At 32.9% G+C, this 19813-nt stretch overlaps 1 protein-coding gene across 2 annotated transcripts in view; it reads left to right on the forward strand.

Moving 5' to 3' along the window:
• The window catches only part of SLCO1C1 (solute carrier organic anion transporter family member 1C1), a 115829-nt gene that overhangs the window by 14524 nt on the left and 81492 nt on the right, over nucleotides 1–19813 (forward strand). For both annotated transcript variants that reach the window (XM_056799338.1, XM_007503555.3), the window contains exons 2-5: nucleotides 9977–10131; nucleotides 11803–11944; nucleotides 16163–16295; nucleotides 18584–18705. In XM_056799338.1, the coding sequence (XP_056655316.1) occupies nucleotides 10003–10131; nucleotides 11803–11944; nucleotides 16163–16295; nucleotides 18584–18705 (526 nt within the window). In that variant the 5' untranslated portion in view covers nucleotides 9977–10002. The remainder of the gene's footprint in view (nucleotides 1–9976; nucleotides 10132–11802; nucleotides 11945–16162; nucleotides 16296–18583; nucleotides 18706–19813) is intronic.

Raw genomic sequence — 19813 nt, forward strand, 5'->3', positions numbered from 1 at the left:
AGACAGCTCTATCTTTAAGGAAACCATCCAAGTTCCCTCCCCTCAGTTCTCCCATCTACCAATCACTGTCCATCAATTTCCCTGTGCCAATGGAGGCTCTAGCTTAACCCAGGACCGCCCAGAGGTCTCTGGCTTTGCACATGTCTGTTGAAGGTCATATTTTCAAATAATTAAATCTTTGATCCTTTGCTACAGCCCTTCCTAAATCCTGTTAACCTGAGTAGGGTAGAGATTGGAATAATTAAATTTTGATCTATGCTGCAGCCCTTCCTCAATCCTGTTACGACTAAGTAGGGTGGAGATTGATTCCAAGTATCTCCATTGTATCAATTCTAAAAACAATCATGACTCAAAGAAATTCCTGTTCTATGCTTAAGCATAGGTCAAAGTCCTTTCCATTGTTCAGCAAAAGGTTTCTGTCCTAAAGTAATCTTAAGAAGGGAGGAGGAGGAACCTCCCATGCCAATGGGGTTCACATTCCAATAGCCAAGACCCACTATCAATAGGAAATTGTTCAAGTATGAAATTTCCCAATGGTGAAATTTCCAACATTTATAAGTCTAAGGAATTTTAAGGTTTACACATCCATATGGAGATAATAACTGAATCTATGGGAATTGAGGAGATCTTTAATAAAAAAACTATAGTGAGAGAAAGAAAGATAGAAAGGTCCTGTAAGATTAAATATATTACTACACAATAACTCCAAATATTATATTTAATAAGATTTATTAATAATAACTTTAAAAAGCTAGAGTAAAAAGGGAACTAACTCAGCCACAGTTGTGAGAGGAGATAATAAGAGGCAGAGTTACACACAACTATATACAATACTCTAGCACGCAAGGTAGAGATGAAAGAGGAAAGGGATGCTGGGAGATATAGTTCAAAGGTACAAGATTCTATGATACCATCTCCCTGTGATCCTTTGGGAGTCCAGTCTCCTTAATGGATCATGGAAACATAATCAACTTGAAACTCTAAAGATATTTTTTTAAACTAAAGGTATATATAATATTACAGTTTCTAAAGGGAAATTATAATAATTGGGGGGGAATAAAAGAGAAAAAGAACAAAACCAATGGTTGCTATATTGACAAAAATCAATTTGGGGGCAATCCCCTTTGGTATAAGAATGTACATACAAAACAAATGCATACTACCCCCCCCCCATAGTTCAAATTCACCATATCTCAAAGTCCACTCTAGATCTTTTGTTGCAGTGTATGGTCTCTGTGGGCATCTTCACGGAGCCATCTCCAAAAATCCACCTTCTGGATTTGGGGAGGTAGCAAGTTTCTTATCCTAAAATTACTCTCAAAAGAATTTAAACTTTGCATTATAGGATAATAATACATTTCCCCCCTGAGGAGGATATTGACAAACATAGGGATCATGCAGGGAGACATGACTGAGTTTTGAGGTATATGAAACAATTGGGGAAAAACAATCAAAACCATCAAAAATTCCAAATAAAAGAGAAAAAAAAACTTGTAGATGAAATCTAAAATATCAGTCTTATGTGTAAAAATTGTAAGTAAGTGAAAAATAAATTTATAATAGGTCCTTAAATCAGGGCCCAATTGAAGTTAATTATGTCACATAAACCTGTAGTATCAATTATGCATTTACCCAATCAATAGTCAGGATTATAGAAAGTTTTCCACACTATGAAAGATAGAAAAGGGACTACATTTCTGCAGTAATTGGGAAATAGCATTCCCTGGTCTGATTTTTCCTTTTCACTCAGAAATACTGGAGCTAGGATGGCAGCCAAAGTGAGGGGCTTCATAGAATATGGTTCATGAAAGACTTTCCTCTGACATATGTCAAAACAACTGCAACCATGAACAGCGAACAAGTTCAAGTCCTCTTGTCTTGGCTCAAAATTTTATCAATCCCACTGGGATTATTTGGTCTCTTTGACCTTGTGCTCAATAGGCACTATTCAGTTTAATTTTGTGCTTCTTTGGCACTGTGTAAATGGCTCTTTTTGTATTTCCTTCTCTTGAAATCATACAGAATTATTATTAAGCAAAGTCCCATAATTTTTTAAACAATCAACAACAGGCTTCTATAGTCTAAAACTTTTGGGGTATGCATTGAAAATAGGGTTAATGTACATTTTTAAACTTTCCCTGGTAAAAATAAAAACCTTAATAATATTGGTAACAGGTGCTTCAAGTTAAAAAAAAGAAAAGAAAAAAGAAAATACTCAAATATTGTATTGAACATACCTGGAAGAAAAATAATTAAAAAGTTTTAAAAATAAAAAATATATAGCTTACAATCAGTGACACAACATGTCAACCAAGGAAATGTAAAATAAAAAGGTTTCTCACCCAAAAATGAAAGCCATTTCCTTTTTAACTTGGCCATGAACCACTGTGTGAGTACAAATGATTTTCACAAAGTAATAGTTTTATAAAACAGTAATACTACTGTAATGTACATTCAAAGAAAGTACCAAACTTCCAAAAATTGACAATAGCCTAGTTAATGACAATAGCAAACAAACCCACTCTTATATAATGTATGGGAAAATGGTTAATTTATATGAAAATGTTGGACTGGGATATTTAAGAATAGGATCACCAGGAATTTATATTAATTCCAAAGAGATTTGTTTATAATTTATTTACAAAATATAGAAGAGTGAAGTTAGAAAATCAGAGAGAGGATAGGGTAAGATATCTAGCCTAAGCACTAAGTAATTTATTCCCAGCCCCTGGCTTAGAACCAAGGCAGGGAGAGTTACTCCTTAGCAGTCTCAGCAAAGCCGAGTAGCTGGAAAAGTCTCTCTCAAGAGGTAGGTCTCTCCTGAGGCTAGTTTCTTCAGAAAATATCCTAGAAAGGAGTGTGCTCTTTTCACTCACTGTGTGTCAGTCACCAGGAAGAGGGTCTTTGGTCCAGTCCCCAGATTTGTCTTCAGGCTCAACTCCAAGAATGAAGAACTGTCTCTCAAAGGAAGTTCAACTCCAAGTAGAACTCCAAGTAAAAACTGAACTCAGGAAGTTGTAAAGTTTTTCAGACACTTTCTTTTGCATCACTTCCTGTGCCTTCCCCTATGTCTACCCATCACAGTTAAAACTTTGCTTTAGGACTGCCCAGGGGTAGTCACTTTAATTCTGATTCATCACCTACTATTGCACACATGGGTCACAGACCTCCCCCAATCAAGTGTGAATAGGGTGTTTACACTTTTGGTGATTAAATCTAAAAATGGACAGGGGAGTTAATTTAATTTTCACAATCAGGGGAGAGTTAAATTTAATCATTTTCACAATCGAGGAGAGTTAAATTTAATCTTCACAATAGGATTCACATGAGTCTCTACATAGCCACTTGGAGTGTGACACTTAAAAATCCTATGAACTGATGGATAGTTTTCACAAGTTTTACAGATGTAGAAAATCTTTAAACCTTTACAAAGATATTTTTTAACAAAGTCTATTACTGTCATCATTCCAAAGTTTGGTAGCTGAGAAAAAACACAAACCTCTATATTATATATATACAAATATCCATTTAGAAGCACCTAGGCTTCATGCTTTATATAAAACTTTTGTGGCAGGAACATCTATTTTGTTCTACACCTTTAATTCAACATTCTTTATTGTATATATATATGTATATATATATATGTATATCATATCATATCATACAGAAGCTACTAGGTATCTAAAAATAATTTCTGAAGACCCCTTAAATGCAATTGAGATATTTAGCTCATTAAATTCTTCAAAGATTGTATACAATTGCAACCAGTTTTAATGAAGTCCACCCATTATCAATGTAATAATTAATACTGGGTAAATTTCTGATGTAAAATAATAATGTGCTTTTACAAAGAAATAATGTCAGATTTTAAGTCAAAGGGAGTGGTTATAAAACCTGGTTCTGTTATTTACTACCTGTCTGAACTTACGATTATCTTGTGCCCCAGTTTTGTCATTTATAAAAGAAAGAAGTTGGATTAGATAACTCTTAAAGTCTCTTAGAGGTCTAAAACTAAAACTTGGTAGCCAGAAAACTATGAAGAGTAAAAGAGTCTGACTAACATGTTTTAGTAAATCATATAAGAAAATTTGAAAACAGAGAAATATAGGTGAGGATTAAGAGTATCCACAAGATTCCAAAAGAAATCTCACTTTAACTCATCTGTAAATGGAAAACTTCAGAGCTTTAGTATCAGATAAAGATTTTCTTTTTATTTCATTTTTATTTAATTAATTAATTTAGAATATTTTCCCATGGTTACAGGATTCATGTTCTTTCCTTGCCCTCCTCCTGGAGGTGACAAGTGATTCCACTGGGTTATGCATGTAACATTGTTCAAAACCTATTTCCATATAATTAACATTTGTAATAGTGTTCATTTAAAATCAACATCCCTGTCAAACTATGTGATTAGTCATATGTTGTTCTTCTGTGTTTCTACTCCCACAGTTCTTTCTCTGGATGTGGATAGTGTTCTTTCTTATAAGTCCCTCAGAATTGTTCTGGATCATTGCATTGCTGCTAGTAGAGAAGTCCATTACATTTGATTGTGCCATAGTGTATTAGTCTCTGTATAAAATGTTTTCCTGTTTCTGTTCCTTTTGCTCTGCATCAATTCCTGAAGGTCTTTCTAGTTCACATGGAATTCCTCCAGTTCATTATTCCTTTTAGCAAAATAGTGTTCCATCACCATCAGATAAATTTGTTTAGCCATTCCCCAATTGATGGATACCCCCTAATTTTCCAGTTTTTTGCCACCACAAAGAATGTGGCTATGAATATTTCTGTACGTGTATTTTTCCCTATGATCTCTTTGGGGGTACAAACCCAGCACTGGTGTGGCAGGATCAAAGGACAGAGACAGTCTTTTAAAGCCCTTTGGGCATAATTTCAAATTGCCTTTCAGAATGGTTGGATCAATTCACAACACATACAGATCTAGAAAGTGTAAAAGTTAAAAATGAGAGAAAAAGTACACAATGACCACCTTCAAAATAGAGACAACATGGTGTGCTATGTTGAGGGAAGCCTTGGATTCAGGAAGTTTGTTTAAACCTACAATTTTAAAGTGAGTTACTGATCTGCATAAGTAGAAAGGTTTCTACCCTGAGAACTCCCACACTGATGAAATCACAGATCTGAACAAAAAATAGTCTTTTAGTTTCAGAGAAGAGAGTCTTAATCAGCAATGTAATCAAGTGAATTATGTGTGTCAGGAAAAAAATAGAATTATTTATCTATATACAAAACAAGTTTTTTGTAGAAATAAAAACAACTTAGTGATTCTGCTAAGATAGCTGAGTGAGGTACAATAAATATGTTCTCTCCTAACTCATCAAAAATAACTGCAACAATAATAACTGGAGACAATTCCCTACAAGATAATTTTTAGGCAAAAACAAAATAAAAATATTTTACAAACTCACAGACACTATTTAGGTACACCATTTTTTATCTACTCTATTGAGCCTTGTATTCTGAAATCCATGTGGCTTCAGTGGCATTTGGTATTTCCTCTTCAGGTCCCTTCTCAACAATGATCTAATCAGCAACATTTTCTCTTCCACCCATAACATACATGCACAGCTTAGCAGGTATGTGTTCATTTTTTTTTTCAGTTCAAGTGATCAGGACTAGTAAAACTGGATGGGAGGGGATGGGGGAAAGAATCAATGGTTTTGACCAGGTTTCATTGCTTCTAAGAAAATGAGAATTAGGTTATAATTTCAACCCTGCTCTACAATTGGAAACCTATTGGTACCAAGAAAACTCAAGAAACAACCAGAAAGGTAGATAGGTGAGTATCATTTGGCTGCATATGAGGTTTTAACTGAGAACTTGCCATCCTTCATCTCAAAGTAGCAAGAAATTTGCCAAATAAAATGTATAAAGGAAAGTTTAGAGTAAGGGGAAGGAAGATATATTTGAAACAGGAAGACCTTGTGAATAGAGATTAGTAGAAGTTTAATGCTCAGCAGGGCTTATAAGGTCAAACTTAAGTAAGTGATTAGTTATTTGATTTTTCAGTTTTTCTTTGCAAGATTGACAATGGCTCTGCTAAAACTTAAGTATATTAAAATTAATTTGGGATAGGTTTATTTGGTTAAGAACTACTACCCAAAACTGCATAATTTCTATATACTACTCATAGACAATCTATTCAAAGAACTGAAAGTTTTCCCATGTTCATTTTAATGTTGTTGATGTATTGTTAAATATCTTAAGGCTGCCAATGTAATATTCAATTTATGTATGTACTTCATCTCCTTCTCACTGTGACCAGTAAGAGGTCACCTTTTTCCAATCATTGAGGACTTCTTTCATATAATTTTTCATATACAAGATTTTGGCAGTATATTACAGAATATCTCTACTCTTTAATGCATGTCTACATGTGTGTGATTTGTGTGATTTGAGATTGATGTGTGAGATTTGAGATTTGTGTAATTTGAGATTTATGACTTTTGGGATCATGTTATTCAGTATCACATTCTCTCAAGGCTGGAAAGGACCTCAGGAAGACATTGCTTTTTCATATCCTTTCAGAAAAAGTATCTCTTGCATTCCCCAAAAGTAGTTATTCAATCATTGCTAAAAGACCACAAATATGATATAACTTTTAACTCAGCAAATCCTGAGTTACACTTTTAGAAGGTTCTAATTATTTAGAAGTTTTCTTTTATATCCAACCTAAATTTTTCTATTGTTAACTGTTAGCAAAATCTCTTAGTTCTATCCTCTGGGGCATAGTAGGCCAAAGTTTTTTCTTTCTTCACTTATGAGTTATTAAAATAACACATGAGGATAGATAAATCTCTGCTCCAGTCTAAACATGACGCATTCCTTTAATTTTTATATGACACAACCACAGGGGATTTCATAACTTTTATCATTATTTGGACATTTTCCAGTTGGAAAGCTTGTCTATATAGTATTGGAAAGCATACTAGAATTTGAGATAAAGGTCATGGTTAGGAATCTGAGATGTGTCTTACTATCTAGATGACCTTAACCTATTTTGGCCTAATTCTTCATCTCTACAATAAGAAGTTTGTACCAGATAGCATCTGGATGGCAGAGTAGATAAAGTGCTAAATCTAGAATCATTAAGACCTAAGTTTAAACCTAGCTGCAGACACTTAGTAGCTATGTGAACCAGGGCAAATCATTTAACCTTGAATTGCCTCATTTTCCTCATCTGTAAAATATGGAAAATAATGATACCTGCCCTTGAGGGTTTTTGTGAGGACACAATGAAATAATGTTAAAAAATACTTTGAAAACCATAAAGCACTACAAACATATTATTATCTTTAAAAATTTTTCAGCCCTAAAGCCTATGATTTTATAGTCCTATGAATGAGTCATGAATCTATTCTAAATATATCCATATTTTTCCACTTTATCAAATGATTTGTTAAAATTTAGATAAGCCATATTTGTAGCATATCCTTGGACTACCAGTTAATTAGCCCTGTAAAAAATGAAATAAAGTGACTATGCCATAATATATTTTTGATGACACCATGTTGACTTTGTTAAACATTATTCATATTCTAGATGTTCAGGAACTGTCACTTTAACTGAAATTTTCACATATGTGAAACTTACTGGTCCTACTTTCCCCTTCCCCATTTCTGAAAATTAAGTCATTTGACCTCCTCTAATCACTAATGTTAGAGGTAAGCCTCTTTCATTCTTTATGACTTTTCAGACATTACTGAAAATAACTTAGAAATCACAAGTGCTAGTTCTTCAGTAGCCTGGGGCATATTTTACCAGTGTTCAATGAATTGAAATGAGGGACTGAAATCAGGACTCAAGATAAGCATAAAAAGATAAACAGGGAAGAAAAATCATAAGGAATTCAATAAGATTTGACTGTTCACATTCCTACATGGAAAGATGATATTTGTAACTCCTACTAACTTTATCATTATTAGAGTAGGTAAAAGGAACTTAGAGAGAAGGCACAGGTGTGAGTTGTCTATCCCAGGATGGTAGAAAAAATTAAATTAAGATGTGAGAAAGAGGAACACATTGGGAGAAAGCAGAAGAGTGGGGTATGTGGAGGCTTACTTGAACTCTACTCTTATCAGAATAGACCCAGTTGGGTATAGAAATGTATCTTACTCTATAGGAAAGAAGGTAGGGTAAATATTAAGAGAAAGGGAAATCTGATAAAATAGAGGGAGAATTGGGGGAGTTGGTGGTCAGAGCCAAAACACTTTTGAAGAAGAACAAGGTGAAAGGAGAGAAAAGGATAAACAAGGGGAAAATAGGATGGAGGGAAGTATATGGTAATCATGACTAAGGGAAAACTCATAGCAAGTTCCTCTGATAAAGGTCTCATTTCTCAAATATATAGATAACTAAGTTAAATTTATAATAATACAAACCATTTTGCAATTAATAATTGTCAAAAAATGTGAACAGTCAATTTCAGATAAAGAAATCAAAACTTTATCTGATCATATAAAAATACTTGAACTCACTATTGATTAGAGAAATGTACATTAAAACAACTTTGAGGAACTTCATTGTCTCACTGCTATCAGACTGACTTATTAGAAAAGGACAAATGTTGGAGATGATTTGGGAAAATTGGGATGCTAAAGCACTTTTAGTGGAATTGTGAATTTCTCCAACCATTCTGGAGAGTGATTTGGAGCTATGCCCAAAGAACTATAAAATCTTACATAATCTTTAATCCACAAATACCACTAATTGGTCTGTATCTCAAAGAGATTTTACAATGGAGAAAAGGACCTATATGTATTTAGACATTTCTCTTTGTTGTGGCAAAGAATTGAAAATCGAATTGCTAATCATCAATTGAGGATTGACTGAACAAGTTCTGGGATATGTTTGCAATGGATTTCTATTGTCCTACATAAGATGTAGCAAAAGGATGCCTTCAGAACAAGCTAGAAAGAAACATGAACTGATGCAAAGGGAAGAGAGCAGAATCAGGAGAAAATTATAAACCTTAAAAACAATATTACAGTATGACCAACTATGAATGACTTAGCTATCCTCAGTAATAAAATGATCCAAGACAATTCTGAAGGATTTATAATGAATTTTGCTATCCACCTCCAGAGTAGAAAATTAACAGAGTGCTTTTCTTTCTTTCTTTCGTTTTCTTCCTGTCTTTGAAATTTTTGGCTAATTTTTAAGAATTTTGTTAAGATTCTTTCAATGTTCTTAAAATCTCATATTACTTAATTGTGAATTTCTTTTTTTCTTTGCCTCATTTGGTCCAGTTTTTTATCTTAATCTATATTTTTGAAAGTCAATTTGAAGTCAAATAAAAATTTTGAAATCTGAATTTGTGATGTTGAAATAGTTGAGAGCCTGGAAAGGACCTGGACAGTACATCAGGCCCAGTCTTTCTGCTAATGTTTCCTAGGACAGGTTTCTGGAGTATATGAGCTCAGTACTGACTTGCCTGTAACCCTCTGGGTTTAATTATCATATTTAATTCCATGGTACATTTTATCCTGTCTCTCTACAATCAGGCTCTGATTTGCCAAATGCCTTTGTCTTGAGAGTTAACTAAACTTGTGGTTAGAATTAATTTAATGATAAAATATAGTAAAAATGAAAGTATGGAATGCTATACATCAATTTACCAAAGAGAAAATGGTCCAGATAATCCAGAAGGGAAATAATGTCAGTTGTCAAATTACTCCATTTTGCATATGATACTTGGGAACCACAGGAATATTGCATGCGTGTGTTGTGTGTACATGTATGTGTGCTTCTGTGTGCTTGTGTGTGTGAGTAATAGTCTTTTAAAGAAAGATGAGTCTCAATACAGTGGGAAATAAACATAATAGTTTTGATTCCTGAAATTTGATTGTTTTCCCCTGAATATTCAGTGCATACTTTCATGCTTCTTTTATCTGAAAGAAGTCTTATTTAATGCATTTCATGACAGATTTAAATACTTTCATAAATTAAACTTCAACAGAATCACAGTGAAGACTCATTTTTAAAATGGAGAATTCAGCAAAAGAAAATACTCAACTATTCTTCACAAAATCTGAACGACCCATGAACAGGACTCCTTTTAAATCACAGCCATCTATTTCAGAAGGAAAACAACCTTGTTGTGGAGAATTAAAGGTAGGGTGGTATAAAGGAATTAGATGGAGTAGGTGATCATTGTTCCTTGTTATTGTTCCTTTCATTGTAGCTAGAGAAGATACTTGCCTTTATACTTGTCTTTTTAATTGTAATATCCAGTTATACTGACACATTTCTAGTTATTTAAACACAACCATCTAACTTTCATTGATTTTTCTGGCTTCCTTTAAGAGTCAGCTCAAACCCCAACTTCTACCCAAGATCCCCCTCAGCCCTCTCCTTCCCATCCTCATCTATAACTTCTTTCTCCTCAGTTAACCTTCCATCTACTTTAAATACATGTTATACATACCTAATTATTTATATATTGTCTCCTCAATTAGAATGTATGTTCCATGAGAGCAGTTACTGTTATTTGCATTTCTTTATATATACCACTTAGCATAATGTATGGCACATAAAGAATGGTTTATAAATGATGCTAATTGACTGAATGATAATATATTAAAACTTTTCCCTGCAAAGCAAAGTTGCGTATAAACAGGCATTTCAAAAATTCAGGTAATTGTGCATGTAGTTAATTTATCAAATTCCATACCTTGTTGACATGAGTTTTAATATTCCTCAGTGTCTTATCCTTCTATTTCTCTCACTGTCCCCTTAAATACTTGACTCAGAGCTGATTATCAGAGGTAGGACAATAAACTTGTGTGACTTAGACAAAATTTCCAAGTTGCAAAGTGTGACAAAGTGGACAAATTTCAGTTATTTTCACTGGAATTTGAGCACCTTCAACTGTAAAAATGTTTATCATAAAGCCCAGAAAATACTAGAACTTAATAAATGCTTTTCACCTGGACTCAATATGTTGAATTTGGATTCATACAAGATAAGTGTATATGGGCAAAGTTTAACATAATTTTCTGGGATTAGAATAGTTTTAGCATTTCTGGAAAGTAGAATTAAAATATCTTTACTCATGTCTTCTTTCCCTATAATATTTCACTTTGCTTTATATCTTGGTTCTTGCTTTATATACTTACTTTTTCCCTATAATGTGATGAAATATTCTAAATTTCTAGGTTTGGGGTCTGAAAAGGCCATCTTTTTACATGAAAAAGATAAAAATATTCAATCAATTTGGGAACTGAGTTAAATATAAAATATGATTTGATATCTCAGATTAAGATTTTAATGAAAAAGTGAAGTCAAATCAAACATTTAATACCTCTTCAGAATACTAAGTTATAATTGCCATTCTCGCATACAATGTTGCTATGACATGATTGTAATATGGGTTGGTGGAAATGTCACTAACTGATAAATGGTTAGGTTCATTCATTGCATGCTCTGTACCTTTTTTTGTGAATCAGGAGGAACAATCTCTTTCTGTCACAGCAGTTAGAGAAAGAAAGGATAGAGGCAGAAGAGAGCGAAAGCAGGTCTTACTTTTAGTTTTTGAGAAAAAGTTCATGTGTGACCATGTGGCTCTCCAGTTTATAAAATATTTTATAATATGACTGACATTTGAAATAATGGCTAAGAGGATAAGCCTAAATCGACAGCCACCTAGAGAAGACTTCCTTCTGCACAGACCTTCCTTTTTGCTTTATTTTAAAAAGCACTGATTTAATGTAGGCTTCATTCTTTGACATCTCTAGATTTTGTCATTCACAAAATCATGCTATTTTAATCTCTGTCCATTTCCAGGTGTTTCTATGTGCATTATCTTTTGTTTATTTTGCCAAAGCTTTGTCAGAAGGCTACCTGAAGAGCACAATCACTCAAATAGAAAGAAGATTCGAAATCCCTACTTCTCTTGTTGGAGTTATTGATGGAAGCTTTGAAATTGGTAGGTATTATGGAAATTAAACTGGGCTTTTGGCTTATTTTCTAGCACAGTATAGTTAGTACCTGATAGGTTGAGAGTAGATCACAAGATGACATTTTCAACACATTGTTAAAAACTCATAAGTATATCAATAAATTCATCATTTTAGTGACAGATACTCTTTTCATTAGTGTAGATGATACTTTCATTATGTTTTCGTATATTATGTGATTCTTCGCCATGTATCTTTTTATGTTTGATACTTTTAAAAATTACAATCACTTCCCAGTACCTGCCACTCTAGCGCTAATAGTTGTTTGTTTGTTTTTTGCAACCAAGGGAAGAACAAAGCACACTGACCACATTTGGTAACAGAAGCCTCATTTCTCAGCTGTAGTATATCATCTCTATCTTCAATTAAAAAGATCCTTCTATACTTCGTAAATTATATTGGAAAATGTATAGATGAGTGTTCTGGTGTTTAGTGCTATTTTCCTTTACATTGCTATGAGAATTGTATCTATTCTTTCCTTGTACCTACTTCATTCTGCATCAATTCATATAAATCTTCCCAAGTTTCAGTGAATTTTTCACTTGTTATTGCTTACACTGCTACAGTTTTAAAATATATCCACAGACAATTTATTTAACCATTCCTTCAGTCAGTAGGTGAATATTTTATTTTTAGTTTTTTGTTGCTAATAATAATTTTTGTACATATAGAGCTGGCTCAGAATTTGACCTCTTTGGGAATAAATGTCCAGGAGTGGTATCATTGTGTGGAAGAGCTTGAACACAATGTGTTTCCTCAAGTCTACATAATTAACTGGAGTCCTCCCTTTCTTTCTTCTTGATACTTTGTGGGTACATATTTTTTTAAATTTAATTTTAATTTTTATTTAAGTATTTTATGGTTACATGATTTATGTTCTTTCCCTCCCCTTTTCCTCTCCCCCCTCCCAGAGGAGACAAGCAATTCTGCTGGTTTATACATGTAGTGGGTACACTAACAATAATTTTGTGTATTCCTGTATTAAACAGGAGTCCTCTTTTTCTGGTCATTCCTGTACTAGTTGATTTCTTTTAGGACACATCGAAATTCCTGTTTTGTCGTATCTGGTAATGTATTGGAACCTACTTCTATCTACCACCTGTCTCTCCGTCAGTTTTACATCACCTTCAGTTATATTTTTAAGGAATTATGAGTTATTATTATGGTATACCAATTACTTGCTAATAAAAATTCAATTTAGTGGGGGAAAAGTCCCTTTCAAGTTTCTTCTCAAATGTTTCCTCCCATAAATCTCTTAAGACCATATAAGTTTCTGAAAGAAGCAGCAGAATAGAAACTTTTATTTAATTATCATATGGACCATAAAATAATGACACCAACATACAGGAAGCATGCTCTAAAGGCCAGTATCATGGATGATTCCCTATGAAGACTTCAAATAGAACCAATTAATTATCAAGCATTTACTAAACACTTGCCATGTCCCAGACATTATGCTAGGCACTGAGGGTACAAATACAAAGAATAAAATAAATCTTACTCATAAGGACCTTATATTCTAATAAGAGAAGTGTGTACATACATAAAACATAAATACAAAATCAATTCATACAAACATATACAAGGTAGTTAAATAAAAGATGGTTTGGGAGGGAAGGAACAAGATGCTTGGAAAATCAGGAAAGACCTCATTTAGAAGATGAATTAATTCCTTTGAAATCAAAGGGTGTCTTGATTGTTTGAGATCCTGCAAATACTATAAAACTTCCTCAAAAAATCCAAATAAATCATTCACACTGGAAAGTGAATAAAAATGTACAATTTTTCAGAGTTAAAAAAAAAAAACCTCTCCAAATGAGGAACCTTGTTAAAATGTAATTGGAAAGTATAAAAATAAATAAAAATGTAATAAAATGGGATAATGTTAATTTGTGGCATCCAAGTCAATATGGGGTTTTTGGGGATCCATTACTATTTGAGTTTGACACTAGTTCAGAAGCCACTGCTACCTTGCTTAATGAATGGTCAGGCCATTATGCGTGTGTGTGTATATATTATATATAATATATATTATACAATACAAATTTATGTGCACAAAAACACATGGTGTGCCAAAAGTCTTAGGTCAGTTCAAAGCTTAAAATATATCCTGTAGGGGGCAGGTGGGTGGCTCAGTGGATTGAGAGTCAGGCCTAGAGATGGGAGGTCCTAGGTTCAAATCTGGTCTCAGACACTTCCCAGGTGTGTGACCCATTGCCTAGCCCTTACCACTCTTCTGCCTTGGAGTCAATACACAGGATTGACTCCAAGATGGAAGGTAAGGGTTTAAAAAAAAAAATATATATATATATATATACACCTTGTAATTTGAAGCAAATGTATTTGAAGCAAATGGAGAACCTTATCATCAATTAGGAATCCTTCAATTTTGCTCACCTTTATGCTTAAAACTACCAAGAAATTTGGGACACTGTATATATGTTCTGGACTATTGCTGAAGAACAAAAAGTATTTGTGACCCAAATTAATTAGGAGATGGAAGAGATCATGTAGAATCACACTTGGTAAATTGCAAATTGATTTCAATGCATGTGTTGCTTAAAAGTCTGACTTCTTTAATAACAATATTTTTCTAGTGATGCTCTATAAGTGTGTGGAATTGTTATGTGCAATGATGTGTATGAAATTTTTTGTAAAGTTTAGATTTCAATATAAATATCAGTTATCACATAGTTAATTATATACTTTCTGCATTTGAGTCTGGTATGATTTTATTCTATGGAGTTTCTTTTAGTAATATCTGCCATGGCTCATCATTCTTAGAGATGATTTATCTTCTTGGAGAATTGGGATAATGGCTGTCTTTGCAAACATTATCTCTCATAATCTTCAGCACTAGTATAATGAACCTTTATATAGCTTTGCATTTCACAAAGCATTTCCCACATAATCTAATATGTTCTTTAAAATGATATCTTATTTATAAAAGTGCACAATATCATACTAATATTATCTCAACATTGGAATAACCATAACAAGGATAATAACTCATATTTATATGGCACTTTAAAGATTCCTATTACTTTAATATAATTTTGTGAGGAAGTAGCACTGGCATTATCATCTTTCTAAAGATGAGAGAAGTAGACTTAGAGAGGGAAAAGGACTTCATTTCAATGAAATAAATGGTCAATTTAGGGTTCTGAATAAACCTTCTAAATGTAAATCTAGTGCTCTTTCCATCATATCATACTACATCATTTTGTTTACACAACTTAATGCACTGATTAACCTTTTTCTTTGAGAAGGGATGATATGAAGAAAGTATTTTCAGGTTGATAGTGCTTTAACTTGGCTTTTGGGGAAATGGAAACCATTTATGGAAGAGCCATTTTTATTTATCATCTTAGCTTTTTATTTGCCAGTCTCCATCAGATAGTTTTAGCTTTATTATAGAAAAAACAATTCTAGTAACAAAAGCACTAACAAGAAAGGAGCCAAGGAAATCTAGACCAAAAGTCTTTTGCTAAATATTTAAATGCTATCTGAATGACAAGCCATGGTCTTAATCCAGATAGTTAAAATGTAAAAAGAAAAAAATGACTCAAACTTCACCAAATAGAAACAAAGGAAATATCAAAGGCACCAACACAAAAAAATTTCTAATAAACGTAGGCAGGCAGGAAGGAAGCACATTAAACACCTATTATATGCCAGGCACAGTGATAAGCCTTTTAACAATTATCTTATTTGATCCTTAACAATCCTGTAAGTTAGGTGCTATTATATTGCTATTTTATAGTAGAGGAGACAGAGGCAAAAAGATGTTAAACAATGTTCATAGGGTTTCACAACTAGTATCTGAGGTCAAATATGTATTGGTCTTCCTGACTTCAAGTGCAATGCTTTATTCATTAAGCCACCTCAATTCCTGAAGGATCTAAAATAATGTGTTCATTAGAAATTAAAATCCTTGATTAAGTCATTGAGACAATTCAAAGAAAGGATGCTATAGAAATTACTAAGTAAAGTTATACTGATATACTTAAAACTGATTAAAGAAAGGAAAAAGCAAAAGAAAGCTAGATGGGCACAGAAACATAATTAAGTTTAGAACCATTCTAGGTCCAAGATAAATTACTCATTTGGTGTGAAATTAAAATATTTTCTCTAATTTTGTTTTCTAAAGTTAATTTATTTATAAACATTCCATTTTTTCCCAAAAGGTAATCTTTTAGTTATAACCTTTGTTAGCTACTTTGGAGCTAAACTTCATAGACCCAAGATAATTGGAACAGGATGCCTAATTATGGGAGTTGGAACATTGCTTATTGCAATTCCTCACTTCTTCATGGGACAGTAAGTTTGAAACATTCTATTTTATATTGAAGACACAGTATTATTCACCTTATCCAACAAATATGTACATTAATGGAATACTCTATTAAGTAAAAGTGAAAGTAACACTATATACTATTTGTAGCAAATCTCACATTGACAAATTGATAATGCAATTTAAGAGTATCATTGTGAAGATTAATCAGTTAATAATGGAAAGCAATTAATATTGTGTCCCAAGTAATATAGTCTGTTGGAGTTCTTAGGAAAAAGAGCACCTATATGTTTTGGCCAGAGATATTCATAGAAAGATTAAATTATTTCAATTCTGTATTTGACAGATATGTAACTGTACATTTAGATAAAAGGAATGGAATTTGAAGACCTGGATATCAGAGTTGAACTCCTGGCTTAAGGGAGTTGATGCAAGTCATTTAACTTCCCTAAGTCTCAGCTTCTTTGTAAAATAAAAGAGTTGGAACTAGAGGACCTTTAAAGTCCCTTCCAATCATCTGATAGTTAAACTTCTAGAAAACAAGATAAAATGTCCACCTTCCAGGATTTTCCAATCAAATGTATATATATTCTATAATGTAAAGTATGGTAGGAATAAAGTTTTAAATGCACAAAATATGCTAGGTAATTTAAGTAGGAATAAAACATACAGCTGGGTAATATTTGGACAAGAACACATAAGGAAAAATGCTAAGATGAAAGTAAAATTAAGTGGAAAAATAAACTTCTATAACCTCTGAAACAAATTAAAAGAAGCATTCATCTAAATTTTTGTTGAATAGATCTGATTGTTTTTATTTTATGTCTGTATAAAAATATGAACTCATAGATAATCCATGGTATCTTGATATCTAAACCCAATGGTACATTTGAGGAAGAAAGTCAGTAGAGGGCTTTGTTAAAATTGAGTTGCAGTCATATATTTTTGTTTTTTAATATTTCATAAGATTCTCAATTTTGCTGACATTAATGGAATAATAATAAAAGCTCTGAGCCTGAGAACAAGCTAGAAATCTTATTACTAGATAAGGTTTGACTCTTTAGATCTGTTTTTATCCCTCTTTAAATTGCCCAGTCACTGGAATTTCTAATTAATCCCCCTAATTTTGTTCTGTACTAATATACAAATATGTGATTCTCTCCCTTAGGTTTGTTTTCCTGGATATAATAATCATAATAATATCAATGATAGTGGTACACATTTATATTTCCCATGAAAAACACTTTCATATCCATTATCTCATATTATGCAAAAAGAGCTGAGGATTTTATTAATGAGTAAACTAAACATCAAGGAATTTAAATATTTCCTGGGGTCATGGACTATTATGAGACATTGTTGGGACTTTTCCCCACTATAATATATATTATATGTCTTTAATATAAATCATAGTTATTTGTTCTAAAAGACTGGAACTCTTTTCTCTTACTGCCTTTCATACCATGCTTATTCTTATTATAGCTGGTATAGAGTGGTAAACTCAAGGCACAAAAGCTACTTTTATTGGTGGTGGTGATGGTGGTTATGGATGATGGTGGTTATGGTTACTCCTACTTTACACCTCAATCACTGGGGCATGATACTTTGGACTATAGGAAAGGATAGTTATATTTATCCAATATCTCTTACTAGGCATAACAGTAATTCCTTTGCTTATGAAGATTTGAAAATAACTTTAATTTCTAGGTAAAATTAAACAAGCAATAAAATACCTGTCATGCAATCTGAATAAATTATTTCTAAAAGCCTTCATTTTACTACCACATCATGGAGGGAATAGTTTCCCCTATTTTGACATTGTGGCTACTTTAATATAGCACCGGGTTAAATTTATAATATGAAATTGATTTTTATCATTCATAGATCTAAGGCTGGAAGGAACATGACATAATTCAAACTGCCTCATGTTACAAATAGGGACATTGAGGTCCAGAGAGACTAAATTATTTGCCCAAGGCAACACAGCAACTGACAGAGCTGGGATTTGATGTTGCTTCATGAATGAATTCAGCATTCCAAGTTAATGGGCTTTCCATAGGGAAAATGGGGGGCACTTGCTCCTACAAAATATCTTTTAATTTTCTTCTATAATGAATAAAATACTTTGTAGTCCATAGTTAATATCTACCAAGGAATTTTTATTTTAAAATCTGGTTTTGATATAGTGTCACATCCATAAATATCCTAAACCTAGAATATTTTGTCTAATCCTAATGAGATGATTACATAGATTGATTTTGATTGATTGTGATCTGAAAGTTCTCAAAATAAATAAATCATTAATTCTAATCAGTTACAGATATGAGAAATTTTCTCCTTCCAATTCCACCACTGCCATCTCTCCATGCCTACAGGAACATAATAAAAAAATAGCATTTTCAGTCTTGGAAAAATCTCAATCAAAAGTAAATACAGGTAAGACTAATTTTTTTAATTCTGAAAGACAAATCAAACATTTGATATGTGATAAGAACTGTTTCCTTTCTCCAATATCAGTTTTCCTTTACCTTTATTAAAATAGGCAGCAGGACTATGAGAATGAAAGTTCCTCCAAATTATTAGCATAGAGTACGTAGCTAGGAGAAACATACAATTTTAGGCTTTTCTGAAACTCAAGGATTTGTGAAATTCTTTAGACATGGTGAACTACTTTTGACAATGTAAATAGGATAGACTTTTTATTGGCATTTATATCAAGGTATGAACTCTCCTTATCAATATTTGCAGATATTTACTGCTCAGTTAATTCATAGAGTGGCTCAAAGAGGCGCAGAGGAGCTCAAGATTTTTAATTGAGTTAGCCTACAATGTTCCACTCACACATAGATAATGAGTTAGCATTGTCCCATAAAGAGAAGTGTAACTAAGAGAAATAATATTGCTGACTTGCTGATATCACCTTGCGACTTCCGTCCCATGAGGGAAGATCCACAGAAGCCCCTAAGTGAGCAAGGGATGCCAGACTGGAAGTCAGTATGTTGAGAAGAATCAGCTCTTCCTTGTGGTTAAAGTTCACATTGCTTTGAAGTCTTAATGCAATGCTTTGCTATTGAAATTGCAGTTCTTGCAAAGTCAATGAGAGTGCACAGAACACTGTCTTATAATTTTCATGTTTACTTTCATTAAGCACTACATGTTCATCTAAGAAAAGTAGTGAAAATTTTCAGAGCTTGTGCTTTCAGGTGGACTCCAGAACCTCATATAATGCCAGATTTTTGGAGATATTCATTTTTATAGCTATTGCTATTACATAGCCCTCATGATTAAAGGAAAGCATCAAATTATTCTCAAATTGTTTGCTGAAAACATGTTCAAGTTAAAATTTATGAGAGAAAAGACTTCAGTGGAAGTTTTAAAAATGATTTTCTTTCTGGAATAAAAGAGGGAAAAACATTTAATAAGCTTCACTGTATGCCAGGCACTATGTTGTAGGGATTCAAATATAAAATCATTACAGTTCCTTCCCTCATGGAATTTACATTCTCTTAGGGGGAAACAATATTAGGTACTGGTAACCAATAAG

Source organism: Monodelphis domestica, chromosome 5 (assembly GCF_027887165.1).
Source record: "Monodelphis domestica isolate mMonDom1 chromosome 5, mMonDom1.pri, whole genome shotgun sequence".
In the NCBI taxonomy this organism is placed as follows: domain Eukaryota; kingdom Metazoa; phylum Chordata; class Mammalia; order Didelphimorphia; family Didelphidae; genus Monodelphis; species Monodelphis domestica.